General features: G+C 37.9%; 2 protein-coding genes and 1 long non-coding RNA gene across 4 annotated transcripts in view; 2 read left to right on the top strand and 1 right to left on the bottom strand.

Annotated features, from left to right (window-relative positions):
- Window positions 1–2829, top strand: part of LOC139977471 (high affinity cGMP-specific 3',5'-cyclic phosphodiesterase 9A-like) — a 43701-nt gene extending 40872 nt beyond the window's left edge. For both annotated transcript variants that reach the window (XM_071986816.1, XM_071986817.1), the window contains exon 17: window positions 102–2829. The gene's annotated coding sequence lies outside the window, so the exon portion shown is untranslated. The remainder of the gene's footprint in view (window positions 1–101) is intronic.
- Window positions 1–19571, bottom strand: part of LOC139976768 (uncharacterized) — a 267039-nt gene that overhangs the window by 198162 nt on the left and 49306 nt on the right. The window lies entirely within an intron of this gene.
- LOC139978073 (Golgi-associated plant pathogenesis-related protein 1-like) lies at window positions 6482–17098 on the top strand. The gene is made up of 4 exons (XM_071988037.1): window positions 6482–6910; window positions 13680–13901; window positions 14239–14316; window positions 15402–17098. Exons 1-4 carry the CDS (start codon window positions 6874–6876, stop codon window positions 15560–15562), a joined length of 498 nt encoding a protein of 165 aa, XP_071844138.1. The 5' UTR covers window positions 6482–6873; the 3' UTR covers window positions 15563–17098.

The following is a 19571-nucleotide window of genomic DNA, read 5'->3' as shown; positions in this document are numbered from 1 at the left end:
GAATAAGTTGAGGTGATCTTTTTTTGTTCTTTTACAGAAAGTGGTTTGATTTTACTGAATTTTATATATATTTGTTTACTTCGTTTTTCTTTTCTTCTCAGATGCTGTCGATTTTTTTCATCGATCACACCATTATCAAGAAGTCGCTGTTTGTTGAGAAGCAGATTTTTAAGGCGATACTATATTGATACATATCGGGGTTTAAATATGAATATTTTTGCAAATCCTATGGATTGAATTACGCACGAAACAGACAGCACCTGGAAAGGCACTGGACAGGCAGCTACTGGAAATCAATTATGATGATCTACACAGCCGGCTTTAATATCTTGTATTGTTTTCATTTGTGTTTTTATGTTGCAGAGGTTTTACCAAGTTGGACTTAATTTTGTTTACTAATATTTGGCGGTTTTCACAATGCATGAAATATAACACACGATACCGCATAGGCGGGGACTACAGGGGAGGGGGGGTGGTGGTACTGCCCCTGCTTTTTTTTTCCAGATCCTGAGTTGCCATTTTTTATCCAATTCGGTCGGTGTTTTGTTGGTTATGCCACATCAATACTGGCAACTCTGCTATACTTGAATACTTATTCCGAACGTCATAACACAGGCTATAAAAAAGATCGACCTATTGTGACGATTCTTATTTAAATTCATTGTTACTTGTCGCTTAGTAAATCTGGCAAGACTTTTCTTGCAGATAACATAATTACGTTTTCAAATACACCACTAAAGTACTGGGAAATAACCTATAAATATGGCACCATATTACATCTAGGGGCTTTATAAAATCCAAACTACAGGGGACGGGCACTCCCTCTCCTTAGACCAATTCGCCAGGTTTGGCACCACCCCCTACCCCCCTTTCACTCATCAAATCCCTCCCCTGCGAGATCGTTTATGATTTGCTATGAGTGTATTTCAATTCATATAAAATACGCGGTAATTGGTAACCAGTTATCCAAACGGAAACAAGGATTACAAAACAAAATGACTGTTTTTAATGAAAAGGGGGTGTTTTTTTTTTACCAATATTGTAAATAAAAAAAGTGAAAGAGCACCCTCATATCACCGCACTTGCCTCACAAATGTACCAGTTTGTTTGATTTCATCGTGAATGTAACTAGCAAAAAAAATGTCAACTTTCAACGGATATATCTTAAATGCCTTCCTCCTCAACCACCAGCTCGGCCCTTTTCACGATCAGTTAATCATGCAGTACCGTGAATTGGGTAGCAATTGCCTCGTCTTTGCTTTTTGACATAAAGTATATCAACTTTTTCTTTGAAATTTCTACAAGATCACGGCTTGTACGTATTCCGCAACAAGAGACCCCGGCATTGACAAAAATATCTTAAAAAAACAGAGTTTAATGTCTCTTTCGATTCTATAAAATATAGTTATATATATTAAACTCATTAATTCCTATATAGGCCTATACAGTCGTATTTATTGTATTGATAGATGTATATTTTATATTTTCGCTCAAAATTTTTGTTCCTCAGTTTGCTTATAAAGAGTTTCACATTACATAGTTCACAAGGGATAATCCGCTATTGTTTAACAGCGCCATTTTTAATCTTTATCTTGTTTGATTTCAGCAAAGTTTGCCTAACGACGATTACGGAGTTGCAAACTGTATTGACATTTGACAGAGCTTTTGTTGTTTTAATTCTTTCACACAGTGTTAGTTAATTAAGGAACACTTAATGATTGCTATCGTTTCCTAAGATATTAATTACCATGATTATTTTCAAGTATTACCGTGACGAGATTAGCCTGTAACGTTTTAATACATCATGATATAAAGACAAAATTTTCGTATGTAACGCAAAATAGTGCATCAACGAATGTAATCGACTTGTGTCAAACAGGGATCATTTGTTATTATGAGCAATGAATATGCACGAATGACAAACATGCATAGAACTGTTATTAATCTCATCGTTATTAAAATCATTACTATTATTCTCATTCGGTACTTGAAATATTTATATCTGTAGATATTGAATATACTATAAATCGATATGGTGCTAAGAAAATTCATATATTATACAAAATATGAATTAATAGAATTACATCGGTTTACCTATAAAATACAAAGAGAAAACTAAGTTGAGAGCATTTTTAAAATAATGCAAGCAAATTGTTGTGTTTCGCGTTCACCTTCGGGAAAAATGAAAATGTTTATTTGGTATCAGTTCATTTATAAGGAAGTCTTTCACAAATTATATTTCATGTGATATTCTTTACATCCATTTTACTTTGATATGTTACATGATGAATGAAGCGACCTTTGATAAAATTAGCATTATGAATAAGGCATGAGTGTCAACCATTGTCATCGTAGTTATGATATTGTGGATTAATTAAAGACTCTAATTAATAACTATTTATCATATTCTCCTGACTGGAACTATACGAATACCATAAAAATCGATAAAAAAAACAATGCAATTTTAAAAATGGTACATTTTGAAGTAATATATTGCAAAAAATGTATCACGTGATCATAAATTACTTTCTCTTCTTACGGTTATAACTATTCTACTTTTTGAAAAAACAAACAAAATCTGTTTAAAATTGTTCTTTTCATGTTGTACATTGTTTCTTAATTACAGAATTATTAGTCTAATTACACTTACTTTTTATTAATCGATAAAATGGGATAAATGTTAAGAATTATAACATGGAACGTAAGTTTTTTAATTATTTTTCTTCAATTATTTGTAAATATTTGGGGGTGAAGTGATTCAATGACTGTTGTCACAATTTCTTCATCTTGTTATACTCAGGGCGAGTGCATTATAGCCTACCACTTTTTTCTTCGCTTTTTGAATGGTTCCTTTTTTATTGTTTCATGTTGTTGTTAACTTGCTACTGATTCGTACAATTTTACACGCATCTTGTAAATAACATTGTGTTCATCTGTAGAAGGACATCTTGCACACCATTTTGTGATGCACGAAAAAGAAGGGAAAGAACAAAAAGTGACTGTATTTCGTTCATTTTGTATTTTAATTGGAACCTTGTAAGGAAACTACGACCCTCGGGTGAGATGTGACAACCCTCCTACATTGTCTGATGGACACAAAACACCGATGCTAATGACCCAACCTCCGCTTACCCGACCCTCCCCCTCCCCCGGCTTTCCACCTCTCCCCTCCTCTCTCCACCTGCCGTCTTCATCCCTCTCTCGTTCCTTCTCCCCTCATTCCTCTCGACACTTGCCCCTGTTCCTTCAACCGTCCGATATCTCTATCTCTCCATTCCTCCTCTCCATCCCTCCATATGACCCCCCCCCCACCCCTCCCATCCCATCTGGTACTTCAATCGATCTACTATGGCGTTAGAGTGTATCTTTTGTTTTTCTTTTAGGCTTCTTTTTAACATTGTCAGGTATGACCCCTGCCCAGCACCTCCAGCCACCCCCTCCCCCAGCGTCTCCCCGAACCATCCCAAACCTTATCCGGGGTCACTGCACATTTTGGGCAGTGTAGACCTACATTTTCGGTCGAGGAAAAAGAGCATACATCGTTTTCCCCAGTGGAAATTTACAGACAGCTAGAACATATAAAAAGTACAGGGTTTGTTAGATGGCTGTTGTAAAGTAATAACTATTTATTTACATAAGTAAACAATGAGACAAGTTTGAATAAACAACAATGATTTTGAACTGAATGAACTTTACAGCGTTATTGAAGAATCGATCGTTCATGAAGAACAATTTTGTTCACAGTTAAAAATCATGATTTTCATTGTACAATTTGTGAAACTTAATGGCGATATTTCAAAATTTCCGGTTTCTATTTATTTAGGCCTCATATAGCTATTAAATTGTGTGGCCTTTTTTTTTGGTGGACATCTGTAAAAACTATTACTCTGATGGACTACACAAGCTATATATAGGCCCCTATACCAAGGAAATTTCTTTGGAAAATTTCTAGCAATATTTAGCCTGCTCAAGTTTGGGACCAATTCTTATGACCGTCAAAGTCTGGTGTTCCATTACTTCAACATAATGTTACAGAAAGCTGTATTCGGTACACACGCACAAACTCATTGCAATTATGTGCTATAGCCTATATCTGACTCATTTCTTTGTATCATGCTCAAGGGGGAAACTTGACGAAAGGTCAAAAAGTCAGTTGTCCGTTTGGCAACGATAAAACTGTACCACCGTGAAAGGAGTTCCTTTATATGTTTGATGATTGGTAAATGTGTGAAACGCTCAATAGGCCATCAATGTGTTCATCGACAGGGATGTGCAACGGGATTTTTTCATTTTTTTATTCCTTCTTTACGAATGTTCTTATTTCTTCAATGAATTCGGTCGATTGGGAGGGGATGAGACAAAGGTCAGCAAAGTGATTAATGCAGAGTCAAATTCACTGCCATCCTCCTAATTGCACCAGCTGACAACTGCATAACCCACCTCCCCTCCTGCGCCCCTTCCCCTACCTTTGCGGTCCTCTAATGTATTGTATGTAATACACTCAGGTTATGAGGTGAGCGTTGGGGAGGGACCAAATTTATTATTATTTGTTCTTACAACAATCGTCGCTGCACAAGTTATCCAAATTGATGGTATATAGCCTACATTATAGCATGTGTTACTAAGACCTACTGTAAGCTACTGTTTGAGGTTGGTTTCAAAGAATCACTTGCGCACACACCCACCCAGGTCTAAATATCACGTACTAGGCTAGTACATTCTTTACTGCGGCGATTCTTTTAAAATAAACAACGGATTCATCAGTACAGAACATATACTTGTCACGACTACCGCTGTGTTGCTATGACAACATATCCTACCTGCGGAAATCCTTCCAGCCTACGGACTGTGTTGTGAGATGTATCTATAGGTTTTCACATATACCTCACCACACACCTACATTACACACAGAGGTTAACCAAATGGGCGATTCACTTTCCTGTTATCCAATCACCGCACCCTTTATTCCCCCGTGACAGTCAAAACAACATCCGCCACACAGAGAAGAGAGATATAAAATCATCTCTATCATGCTATTGGTAATATTACTGCTATGTTGTTATAATTAACTATAACCCTCTACCAATGGCTCCCTGTCATTTCAGACAACGAGTCACCCACACTATGACATTTCGTCTAGGCTTAGTTTTTCTTTTTCTTCTTCTTTTTCGCAAGCACAGTAAGTTCAAGTGATATAGAAATAAACTCGCAAAGACGAACGATGAGGTATATAGCTGAGGAGGAGGGTATTGTGTCATGCGAAAACAAGAAGAACATTGTGTAAGGGTTATTCGAATTCGTGATTTACAATCCCATAATACTCAGTACGGTAGAAAAACTCATTATCTTATTGTAAACACTAGGTTAAATACTTTCTCTCTAAAATCTCTTGTCAAGCACATGGGAGTCTACATGGTAGTATACCGTAAGTATAATAATAAGATGCACTTATTGCAAGAATGGGGTCCGCCTAATTTCAGCTTGGGTACAAGTCCCTCTTCTCCGCTATTTCACTTCTGTACCGCCAAACCTCCCCCCCCCCCCCCCCCCCTCTGTGCCACTCAGGGCATAGCTAGACTTTTTTTTCAACGCGCATTTAATGCGCTAATGAACCTGAACGCTGGAGGTGACTTGATATATTACCCTGATGTGTAAGTATCATGTTTCCATCGTGTAACGTCACGCATGGTGCTTATCCTCGTCGGTACTCTGGTGAATATATATATATTGATTCAATCGTGACAAACATAAATATGACATTTATTATAGGACGTATACGTTCGCATTCCAGCTAACATTTTGTCGTCAGAGTCGCTAAATTAGTGAATATGTGAACGTTAACTTTACCCTATTTTGTATTCGGCCTACCCAGTGGTGGACGGGATGACAATGAAAGAAACAAAACTAAATCTGGAGGTTACCAAATATTGACAAATAGTTTACTATGGTATATATGTATATACCGGGCGTCACGAAACGTCTGGAAGAGGGGAGGAGTGGAGTTGAGGGGCGGGGAGGGGTTACGGTTGTCGCGTTTCCAGAACTTATATCAGCTTCATAATCAGCAGGATTTTTTAGGTTTGACGTTCTTATAGTATTTACAGTCTTTACAGAAGTAAAAGCGATGTGTATCTTCAAGTTCCTGTCTATTGTTGTTGTTGTTTTATGTTGTTTATTTGACGTAACAAATGCTATTAGGGGATACCAGGGTAAAACAATAGTTTGATGATGTAAACACCCCCTTCTCCCGTGAAGACCCCCACTGTGTGTTAAAGGCAAAACCTGTCTGTACAGAATACTGCAAAGCGACTGACCACATATCGCGATATCGCTTTAAATACGCCTCCCCCGCGTTAATATTTCCGGGGCAACACGTTCTGTAAATTCCGGTTGTTCTGGTGACTTGTTGCTCAAGAATGCAGAAGTATAGCCAGTCCCACCGGTTTGGTACAACCAATCACAATACATGGTACTGCATCATAACGAGGATTTGGTAAACAAAAGCTGTTCCCCGAATGTGATTTAAGTTTTCAATCGGAAAAGTGCAGGAAGCATAGTCATAACAGCTCCCTTGTTCATACTATATGTACCTCATACCACGCAAACCGTCCGACAGTTACTAGACTGCAGGATTCCTATAACCGTCGACAGCTGGAGAGGTACTCCAAACATTCAGCTGATTTAAGTAGCGCCTAGTCTATCAAGCTAGAACATACACATCACTTGATTTACTTAATATTGACATTGTGATATTCAGAGAGATACCGCTACAAACTTTTCAACTGAAAGTGAAGTCTGGGGATTTTCATAGCTTTTATAATAGCGAGGCTGTTCAGTTTTCTTGCCTTTGCCTTGTTATAGTACATCGATATAATGGGAGGTTGCATGAGTGGCGATTCTTCACGGAGGGGTAAGTGAATGGCTTAACTGATTAAGGAAGCCCTTGTTAGGCCTGTTTGTTATTCCGTCTTTCTATATAGGCCTTCTCTCTTCACAACAGGCATGATGTTTAGAAATATATAGGGTGAGAATGTAAGGGGGTTTTATGTTTAATCGCTACACTAATCCAGGCGAGTAGGAATGAGTTACTGTACTATATAGAGTATAAATAAAAAAGGGCATAAAAAAAGTGACTTGATTATGACTTGAGATAGCCTTCTAGATATATAACCTATTCGATGACGTCAGAGGTGTATGTAATAACTCGCAGTTAGACTAGTATACATTTGACCAAAACCAGCTGTCACTTGCTTAAAGACCAACTATGGAGACTTTTCGATGAACATAAAATCCCACCATTTTGCATGTATGTAATCCTTAACTCACTCCAATTACATCGCTGTAATTAACTTTACCAATTTCGGACGTTAAATACGTGAAAAATGGGAAGAAAAGTCAGCTTTTTATGAAACCTGTTTCAGACATTCCTGAAACATTCCGAAGACATCAGGTGACCATGTGACGTCACTGTTTGTATACCTCACTCACAACAATACTTTTAGTGTGTAAAGTTGTATACTTGAGCTGCCAAAAACATCAACGATATTACTCCTTTTCCCCCGAAATGCCACAATTCTGTGTTGTTGGAGGTTGCAGTTATACCTCATCCAACAAAAGCATCAGCTTTTTTAGATTTCCGAGTAAAAGAACCGACGTAAAACGCCGCAGACTTTGGATCAATTTTTGAGATCCACGGGGAAAGATTTTTCAGCACCCGGAGTATCTCATGCCCATGAGTCCACATGCATGACCCTGCCTCTGTGTAAGCTGCAAATGTCTCATTCTACGAAAGTTATATTCTGTCGATAGCTGTGTCGGACCATGGCCGGACATAGCTAATGTGAAATTGACCGTAAACAAGCTCTGGACGTCCTTGCATGTAACATTATATCACGCAATTGACAGTATAATATTTACCGTAGAGATGACCGTGTATATACCGTGCCTATAGGGTAGCATTGTTAGTACATGTATGGCTCACATAGTCATGCTATAGGATTTCATCGCATTTATCTATTTCCTTTGTTGTATTCCAGTATCGTGAGTTCGTGATACATTGTGTTATATTGTCCGTTATGTTTATTCCGGCATCTGCATGGTCCAAGGAGTTGAATAAAAACGGTTCTATGTAGCGATATCGGACGTTTTATTTCGTTAGTGACTGTCTTGTGATTGTGGGATGTAACTGGTCAAGGCCTGTTTCAACTAGACCTAACTATATGGAATTACACAGAGCCACGGTAGTATTTCGCCCAGGATTGAACGAAAAACGTGGATTTGGATATTCACTGCTAAATTTTGTTTATTGAAAGGATACTTTTTCTGTGTTTGTACTTTTGGATATTAAACGAGTAAGTACTATGTTCTGCTGAAGCTTAGTCATGTATATGCTACCCTGGTCGATTCGGGTCAGCGTCTTCTCGTAGTTGTTCGATTATGTCTTTTTGGTAATTCGTTGACAGTAACGTCAGCCATTTTCCCGTCACATATCACGCATGAGGCATCTTTCAGGTCTATTCTTCTGTTCAGTTTACGGTATCTTGCGATCAAATTGTATTACGGAATCGCCAAGCTGCTTGCATGTTCTACAGTATATTGTACCGTACGGACCTATTGACGCTCCGCTATGTAAAAGATGCTTCCATTTGAGTGGAAATTTTGCTAATGAAATAACCAATTTAACTAAAATTTCTGCTTATAATTGTCTTAAAACTAGTTGTTAACCTTCATGTGTTCTTGTTTTAAGCTATCAGCTTTTCAAACGCTCGAAATTGGAAGTCAAAAACAGTACAATTGATCGCTATCTGTGTACAAACAGTGCCTATATCAGCGTTTGATTTTCGCGGTATACAAACAATGACGTCACACGGTGACCAGAGGCTTCTTTGGGTCAATCTCTGTTTTCAGACATTCCAGAGGTTCATGTCACGTGACTACCCAAAATGTCCATTTTCGTGGTCGTTTTTTGATGGGTTATAGTAGGTTTTCGAAGATTATTTTTTACACATGTTGATTATGGGTATGTAAACTCCGAAATTAATGGAAAATCCAAAAAAAAAAATTTGCCTCCATAGTTGGTCTTTAAAGTTCTCTAATGGTGTTGTGACAGCTATCAAACTATCAATAATTACTCTATAGATAACAGTTGAATGCAGCTTTCTTTCTTTCTATTAATCTGTTCGTGTTTTTATCAGTTTAACTATATCATTTTCAACATTGTATACATTCATTTGGCGGTGATACTCTTATGTACTGTTGATATTGACAACCGTATAGCAATCTCGTCATTCTCGTGGTGCATGTAATGCAAAGAAAGCGTGTGGCTGGCATAGTATGTATAGCCATACACAAGTAAATGTTTATTCAAATGGGAGCAATAATCATATTGTACTCTATACCTAGGGCGTTGGAAATACTGAATGAACGGTATGCAAAGACCGTTCATGCATTCATTGATTCAATAACGGAACATATTTGCACAATAGCTGCGGGGTGTTGGTGGATGTAAAGGGTGACCTGTATAGGCCTATAAGGTAGAGATAATCATTTAAAACGCGATCACTAAGGACGTTACAATCAAATATGTTGAAGACGTAACTACTTTGGTTTATTTATGGCATGGAGCTGTTTTGATATGAACCCGTCTCTGTCCCTCTGTTGAACAGCCGTCAAAGCTATCGAATAGGCTGCATTTATCCCGATATCCGGATTAGAATTCGCCCGTTTGTCTTCGATCCGATAGCAGGAACCACGCTTATGGAAACACGTTGGTATACGTATACCGTAATAACAGTATAGGGGAGGGAAGTGAATACGTTAGTATGATTAGATGATATCCATAACATGAATATTCATTTCTTAATAAATTAATCTCAATGTAGATTGAACAAAATTCGACCTGGAATGCACAATGAAGGATCGAGAAGGAACTAATTATAGACATGGCTAAGGGAAGGGACCAGAATTGGATCCAGAATTTATAAACAACAGGGGTAGGGCCCTGGGGTCGTTGAAGCAAACTCATTTGAAGGGGTTCTGGTGGTCCTTCCCCAGAAAAAAAAGTAAAATGGTGTAATCTGAGGCATATTTAGGCTATAACTTATGTCTATAATATAGGTCTAAAAGCAAGGTTGTGATAAATTGATAATAACTACCTTTAGATTTGTATGTACGGGCTTGAAATGTGGGGATCCACACATGGGGAACGCGGCGTAATTTTGTTGTGTAAATCCGTTCATATCAAAGGTTCAGTTCTAGACCTCGGTACCCCCAACCCCACCCTTCACCGTCCCGTCAAATACCATATCCAAACCTATGCACCTTAACTTTGCCGCCCTTGGGTTGCTACTACCTCGAATATACAGCATGTCGTGCGTGACAGAAATAGTCTTCTCTTATTCAGGATTTTATGGCATTCATTTATAATGCATAAAAATGGTACAGGCCTCATTTAGGTCTACAGACATGACTGGGTGAGACACACAACATTGGCATGTGTAACACCTCATCACATGATAACAAGGTTTTCGTGATGTTGCGAAAATCAGTTTTCAACTTCTCACCATTAATCTGAAGTGAAACCGTGGGATCATGAGTACATTCTTGTAGAACACAACACTGGTTAGTTGACGCAATATGGTGGCCGGGTTTGATATACGATCATATAAATTTAGTATGAAACGTAAACAGTTGCTCAGAGACCGGTTTGACTTGTCAACAGACATTATTATTCGTCGTCAACGTGCGTGGTTGATATGTGGAAATCCACGATTACGATACAAGCTTGTCATGAAGTGACTCAGACAACGACAGGGTCATGTACAGCTGTCGAAGTAGACTTTGGTCTGTGCTATCGCTCTCTGCGAGAATGTTATTCAGTCTTTGACCTCAGTATAGCAACGGTTGTGTTACATTTATCAGTTGCATCGTAAGTTTGTGCCCAAACATTTTTACATAGGCGTAATTATAAAGCTGTTTACCAACAGTACTAGTTTTAGTTCCACCTCAATTATTGAAAGAAAGTCAATAATTTTGACAATATTTGAGCTTTTTATACGTGCCAGTTGATAATACTAACATGAAAATCGTGGGGGTGGGGGGGTGGGGGTTGGAATCATTAATACCCAGACAATATTATTCAGTACTGTATACTGTCATGTTTCTCTGCAAAGCACTCGTACTGACAGTATGCGGAGTATTGCTATTCTGTTTCTTTCAGAGAAAGGTTAGGAACTGTTCATACTGTCAGTACAAGTGCTTTGATGCATGATATCGGAGGACAGTATAAAGTGGTATTACCATTCGAAAATTGTCCCATCTGGCTGATCATTTCATCGTTGTGTTGCTAATCAATACTCCCTTTGGTGAATACAAATCTTTGAAAACTGTCCTAGTTTGACCAAAGGCTGGCTAACCTTATTTCGAGTAAATAAGGTCTAGCAAAATAGCCTACCAATAAACTTTAACTGGCAAACAAACTTATACAAAGACGATAAGAAAGAATGCATTTCATTGTCATACGACAATAAGTTTGAAATATAACGAGCCTGGGTTGAAGTAGAGTTCTTTAAAGAGGCAGCGTACAGACTCGGCTTAGGCTGTGTATGATGTGTTAGCATGTTGTCGCCTAATAATATATGGAGCTTTAGGCTTCAGTTTCACTTTGAACGATCAGGGTATTTTATTTAACGTACATACACATAAATAAATTAAAAAAAAAAAACATTTGTTAACGTAAACCAATATATCCCAGGGGGTGGGGGTGACTGAACCACGTGACCCGGCTAGACAAAACCCAATGAAAGTGATAATTAAAGATCAAAATTAACTGTATAGTTGGTTTAATCATCACGTCTCAGAACCCTTCACACAATAGCTATATAGGCTTTATGTACCCCTGACGAGGAATTTCTTTGGAACGCCAAGAATGTCAAACACCAGTGTTTACTTCAGATGAATCGAATCACACACGAGGAATAATATGGTGACATATGGCGGCAATTGCCTCTTTAGTGGACACTAATGAGAGACGTGTAACCGTCTGCTTCTGTTATCAACCCTGCAGCATGCAATTCCCTATTGGTGTTGTTGGTCTACTGGTCTTATAATATGAGGCCCTCCGGATAATAGGATATAACTTTGTCCTATATATATATATATATATATATATATATATATATATGTATTTATATATATATATATATATATAAATATATATATATATATATATATATATATATATATATATATATATATATATATATATATATATATATATATATATATATACTCGTGAACTCGCACGTAGGTCTTTTGTCTCGATGGCTGTATACCCTTGCAAGCTATATTTATATTTAACTGTCTGCCGCTCTGATCACCTGTGATCAACAGTGGTAAGGTCTAATATACTGGTCCTATATACCGAGAGGCCGTTCCATTATTCTTTTTCAATTGTTTGTAACAAACCAATCAGTTTTCCATTGTTTATTAACTAAATTTCTTTCTGGCGAATCAACATACCCCTTTAACTATGCAACCGTAATATTGACCCTATGTAGCTTACGTTTGAAAGGAATGTTTGTAAATAATCTTGGCCTTATAGGTTCAATTCCAAATCTTGACCTTGCTGCCCCATTTAATATAACGCTCCGTGCTCTATGTATACATCAACGTAATCCAATATAAACACATGGCGTAAGTGGTCATCTTCATCTGATAGCTGTGGCTCTCAGCGTGAAACCGCTCGCTCTCTTCAACTTTGGTTTATGTAGTACAGAGAGCAATAACCTCAATCTGAACTCTATATAACGGTTATAATATTCCAAGCAGTCAATTAATCCAACCATATTGGTGATTTATTATGGTCATTCTGGTCTGGAATGTTTTATATCTGTTGACTCCTTGTGACATATATAATTGTCTATTGGCTTATCTTGAAACGTGGATAAGAAAACAATTAGGCGAACAGGCAAAATGCGATATATCCATCACAGATATAATAATGGCTGTGAATTTGGCCTTTAACAATTAAAGCACTTAAGGGGGTAAACTAGAAGAAGAAAAAACCCTAAAAAAAAACGTAGTGACAATATTTTAATCGTGTTAATCTCAAAAACATTTCATATCTGCATTATTTCTCTCCTGGTTTCGATTTACTCATTTTCTGATATTTTCTTTTCTCATTCAAATTGAAAAAAACTTCCGTAATAACATAACCGTAACCCTAACACGGATATACAATATAGAACAGAATGAACAAACGGGAAAAGCAAAAAAATGAAAAGAAGAAGAAAAAAAGACAATTAATCAGCAGAGATCTGGTTAAACACATTTGATAATATGTATGGGTTTTAGAGTGTCATTTATAGGTTGGGGTGGGGGTTGGGGTGAGGGTGGGGTGGGGTGGCGGAGGGGCATGCGCTTCGCCCGCTTCGGCTAGAAAACAATATCCATGAACCTTTGAATGTATTATGGATTGACCTTTAAACATTAAATAGAGGGCTTATAAATTATAAAATGTGTACAGTTTGCATTTTGCAGCCGTCTGCACTGTTTTCAGTTATTGTTCAAGGTAACATATAAAAAAACATACATCATAATTTACAGACTTATTTAGTACTTTTTTTTTCATTTCGGCCTATTTGTTTATATGTTTGTTTCTACCTTGTTTTCTCTTATAGGTTACAAGAGACGTTTCAAGAGGGAGGCTCTGGAGGCGCATAACAACTACCGTGCCCAACATGGCGCACCGCCCTTGAAACTGAATGGGAACATCAACAAATACGCGCAAAGGTGGGCTAACCGATGCGCAAAGAAAGCCACCTTACAGCATAGGAAGAATGGGAAATATGGCGAGAATATTCACTTTGCCTACGACTCACAGGGAGTCGATAGTATCACAGGTAAGGTTTCCAAATCGAACATCCTGTTTTGGTAATAAAAAATTGATGACGTTGGACACCAAGTACGTTTGATATGTAAGAAACGATACATGGTGTATTATATCACAAACAGAACAAAATAATTAATATTTTAATTTAAAAGTTGAAAACGTTACAAGATTGGTGAAATACAATAATCCTAAGTGGTCAATGAAAAATACAAAAGTTCCACTGGTTCATGCTTTTCAACTCCGCCGGCTTCTCCCCCCCCCCCTCCCCAACATTTATACCGCCCCCTCTCCCTTGTTTTGAAAGTTTTGTATACCATTGTTACCAAATTCTGTAATTTTCTTGACAGGAGCGACGGCATCAAAGGCTTTTTATGACGAAATATCAAAATACAACTTCAACAGTGCACAGTTTGCGCAAGGGACAGGTATGTTATACGAATATATATATATATATATATATATATATATATATATATATATATATATATATATATATATATATATATATATATATATATATATATATATATATATATATATATATATATATATATATATATATATGTTGAGATTAGTTGAGACTATAGGAGGGTCTGTTTGTCTGCGTTGATGAAGGTGACTTTTTCTGTGAGACAGAGGTTGCACTAGTCTCAACATATATTCCGCTCTGTCCACCGGACATAGAGCACTCTGCGCCAAGATAGACGCCAACCAACCAACTCTCTCTCTCTCTCTCTCTCTCTCTCTCTATATATATATATATATACATGCATATATATATATATATACCTATATATATATATATCATCCATTAGGTAAACAACAAAATAACCACAACAAAAGCTTGTGTATTGTAGTAATTATAAGATACCTCTCGGAATGGGAAGTAGACAAAGTTACCTGACTGTATTACCGGTATATTTTCAAAATTTAAACATTTTTAAACATAATGAAACATTTAGACTGGGAGGCGAGCACAGGATTATTGATTCAAACTGTGAAGTTTACCGATTGCAGCATTAATAAATGGTCATTTGGTACCATTTTTGGCTCGATTGCAGCATCGTTATGCGAGTTTGGACTAGCTCGATAATTGGTACGGTAGTCGATTTACCTCATTACCCTTCCCCCTCCTGCTCTGGGCGGATGGACCTAAATGCAAACAAGTTCGAAACCGGTGCGCCGCCATTTTCAATGCGCTGGAGGCTCCTCCAGGTTCAGGTACCGAAGGCGCCGATTTCCCTTTGGTCGCAAAACTTGCTAGTTTTCGTCCGAGATGCTAAATGCGTCAATGTTTGAAAACCCCATCAACGCCGTTTTGAGCACATATCCGGTAGCAACTTAAGACCCGGTCCGCCCCTGCCCCCACGTACCTCCACCTCGTCCCTTCCGTCCTATTTGGCGTCTCAAAAACACGGTTACCCTCTGTAATAAACTACGACAATAATTCTCATCCTTTAATGATTTAATCTTCTTTTTTTTTGCCCAATTTTTCTTTCCATGACCACAGGTCATTTCACTCAGCTTGTGTGGAAGAACAGCAAAAGGATGGGTGTTGGTGTAGCGTTTAATCCTAAGAACAAGAACCAGGTGTACGCAGTGTTCAACTACGACCCAGCTGGAAATGTCCAGGGACAGTTCAAAGAAAACGTACTGCCACGACAACGTTAATATATAACACTAGGCTACCGGTATACCGTAACGCCATATCAGTGCTATACAACGTTAGTCAATAACCTTCAGTGAATAGGCTACAACGTTAAATGGTAACGGCACGTCGTACTTTAATACTTAAAATGGCTGATATCCATTTTATACTTGTTTCACCTTGTACAGAATAAAAACTCAAGCATTTTCTTTTGCAATTTCTTTACACTTTTGTTACACGAATTCATTTACTTCATAGCCTATAGTCAGCTTAGGCCTACTGACAGTTTAAACTTTAGGTAGTGCCTTAATTACGCTAAAACTGTAAAATATTTCCAAAGCGCATAGTTGACTTTGTCGAGGAAACTTTCAGTTCATACAGTAAACGATTTTGAATTTCTAAAAAGCTTTTCTTAATGAATAATATTCAGTTTTACGCAGTTTGCAAGTTCCTTTCTGTTTCAAATTTCACGCGAAGACGTCACTCTCTAAACTGCTCTCTAGAGGCTCCTATATATAGAGGCTTATTCTAATTTGTTTGTTGTGAGTCATGAGCTTCGGCATTATATGTATCAGAAGAAAATGTGTAGCTGTTGAATATTTATTAAACGTTTAGCCAATCCCAGTGAGCGGTTGGAACCACTTTTTAAATTATGCTAATACCACTTTTTTTCTCATATACTTCAATGCTAATATATGTAAAAGAGGCTATATGGTGTTTTCACGTAAATCACTCACTGGTCTTTAACCGAGCTCTTGAGAAGTAGCTACTCCCTTCTGCCCTTCGATGGGACTGTTGGTACCTCGAGGTACCACCGTTATGATCATTTGGGTACAGTCAGTCTCGATTTAACGGGGTTGGGGTTCAGAGTGGATCAAGTTGCTTGGTTTTCATGCCCAGGCTTTATCTATATCTTGGGTGCATTTTCTTTAAAAAAAGTGTCATGCTTTAAACACACGTACTGACAGTATGAACAGTTCCTGCAATTTGATTTCTGATAGAAAAAGGATATTCATAATGCTCATAATGTCACTACCAGTGCATTAAAGTATGATATGAAATTATATATTTAAATAAAAAAAATATTATCCCAACTTGACAATACCACGTAGCTGTTGAATATTCATATAATATGTTTGACCAATCCAAAAGTCGCTTGGTATGGTTGAACACCTCTGTGTTTGCATCACGCGGAAACGGATCCTCCGCTTGAGGTATGCACAGCTTTTTCTAAATGACTTTAACATCGCTTCAAATTTGAGGCTACTTTAAGGCTATCGCTTACGACGAGATATAAAAATGGTATATCTAAACGATTAGTATTTTGTTATTTATTTAAAAGTTCATATTTCCTTCAAGTTAAGTGCTGTAAAAGCAAGCAACAGGCTGAATAAAGTAGGTCAAAAGTAGAGAAATATGCGATATGGAAAGCTACGGTTTGACGACAGCATGGTCCAGTACACTATTATTCGAGTCTGACGTCACGATCACATTTGTAGTAAACATGACATTATATTGCTTTCTCTGCTTACTGTATATAAAAGAGATTCAAAATTGAACGATTTTGTTATTGCTCGTTATTCTTTTACTCGTCTATTTTCTGCCGGTGAACTAGATATGCCATCGTTATACCATAGTTAGGTCGAAATGCAAGGAAACCACAACAGGTGTGTTGTATATGAAGCAGCCCAACCATCTGCGGTGCAGATAAATCAAGTTGTGCATATAAACTGCAACTTCCACATCACGTACCTCGTAGCAAATCAAATGGAAAATTCGGTTCGATAATTTATTCAATTACCCGTAATTTATTTATGAGAAGTGACTTGTAAATCGCCACACCCTCTCTTAGGATCTGTGTGCAAGGGCGGCGGAACCGGGGGGGCACAGGGGGCACGTGCCCCCCCCCCCCCACTTTTCCTCAGGTTAAAAATGTGCCCTTTTTCTACATAAAAATTGAGGTGTCTCAAGTTAGCAAGAGGCCAAGGAACCAGAATGAACACTCGGGAAGGGCCGTTTCTAGGCATCTGAGTGGTTTGTAAAACCAAAATTTTTCTTGTACGCTCCGCGCCAACCGATGGTGGCGCTCCGCTCAGATAGTCGTGCATACAACTTTGCAAATCCTAGCTACGCCCCTGACTTTTAATGAATTTCTGTGGGTCAAACTCAAAGCTATTTCGAATGGAAAAAAAATTGTTAAGATATTGACAAGAAATAAACTCTAATTCGGAAGATTCCTACATTAGCAACTAGCATGATTTCACTTCATTTTGTCTCAAAAGAAAACATGTTCCTTGTTTCCCAATTTGCACATTGGATATTGCAGTGCCAGTATGCATATTTTCCTTGGGGGGGGGGGAGGGCGTTGAAGGAGTGCTGTGTATACGCAAATAAGATAATACAATAAGAGTTATAAAGGGTACTAAATATAAGGCTGCATCAGTCCAATCGAATTTCTGCAGAGTGCCCTTTGATGTCGGTGCCCCCCCAGATTAAAAGTGTTTCCGCCGCCCTTGTCTGTGTGTATATACGTCATTGGAAAGCGAACTGCATCCAGTGGTGTGCGCAAGATTTTAAATATGGGGCGGGGACAATTAAAATCCCCACCCCGACTGATTTAAGGTAGGGGGCTGAGCTTTGGTGGAAGCCAGAGGCGAATGGAGGGTTTTATATCTGAGGGAGACTGTACAGATTCATTGAAATTGACCCCTATGTAGTAAGTAGAATACACTTTTAAACTTCAAATGGTGCATTTTGAAGCATATTTAGACTATCGATATAAGTCTACATAAATAACTCCAACGCAAGGTTTTGCCAATACATAATAATAAACTTGAAAATTACCCCGGCTGATTTTGGTAATGACTTGAATCTTTATAGGTGGGCCAGAAGCGAATAAAAGATTTTATGTAGGGGTGCTGCCTCTGTGCATTGATACTGTCTCCGGTATAGGGGGTGGGGGAGCGGTCGTACATTCCCAGAAAAAAAAAATACAATTTCATTTCCAATGATAAACAGTGAGGCATATTAAGAATGTTATTAGGTCTATATCGTAGACATAAAGATAACTTTTGCTAATACTTTGTGATAGGTTTGAAAATGAAGGGGGTGGGAAGGGTACACCCTTGGTAGTCATCCAATTCTTTCCCGACTGATTGCAAAACTTCACCCGGCTGACGATCGGAAGGTGGCGGGCCATGTATTTGCTCCTTGGATGGAACCAGACAGTCTCACTAGTCAATTACATTTCACAAAATGACACAAAAACCGAGAAATTGGTTTTTCCACAAAAATGACATGGTTACTAGCGACACGTGGGCCATATTTACATCAGTTCATTATAAACTAAGACCCTCAATTGTTTACGGAAATCATGCAAACATAATTAGCTCAAGATCCTTACATAAAATGACTGAACACACCCCAAATGAAAAATATTTACAGAAGAAGCAAAAACTGGAAACTAAAAGGCTCAATCATTTTTCTTGAAAAATTAAGTAAATTTATTTTTGATAAACAAATCAACATATAAAATAAACAATGTGAAAGAAAACAACAACAAAACAACAACATAGAAACCAAAACACGAGGTTTTGCCAGAAGGCAGAAATTCATAATAAACTGTGTGATTATGTTTACTATATGCCGACATTGAAAACTGGCCAGACAACCAAAATGTTGAGAGTTGAACCAAGGTTACAAAATTTGGTTGATAATTTTAGACGACTGTCTTTCTTTGATAAATTGCAATATTACTTTGAGTAATACTCAGAAGGTTTGTTAAACTTTCAAACCAAACTCAAAGATCATCACCTTCCCCACCCCTCCCCCCCCCCCCCCCCCGCCTCCCTCCAACCTGACGTTTGGAGGGGAACCAATAGTTTTAAGGAGGTGCTCAATGGCTTTTGAAGTTTTGTGTACACATGATGGCACAAATGGCAAGGAGCGCAGCAGTCTGCATAAATCTGCATAAATCTGGACGGAATTGATGAAACAGCTCAAATTCTGCTAGTCATATAATCATGTTTACAA

Source organism: Apostichopus japonicus, chromosome 12 (genome assembly GCF_037975245.1).
Source record: "Apostichopus japonicus isolate 1M-3 chromosome 12, ASM3797524v1, whole genome shotgun sequence".
Classification (NCBI taxonomy): domain Eukaryota; kingdom Metazoa; phylum Echinodermata; class Holothuroidea; order Aspidochirotida; family Stichopodidae; genus Apostichopus; species Apostichopus japonicus.
The sequence above is the reverse complement of the archived record's forward strand: the minus strand, read 5'-3'. Positions and strand labels throughout refer to the sequence as shown.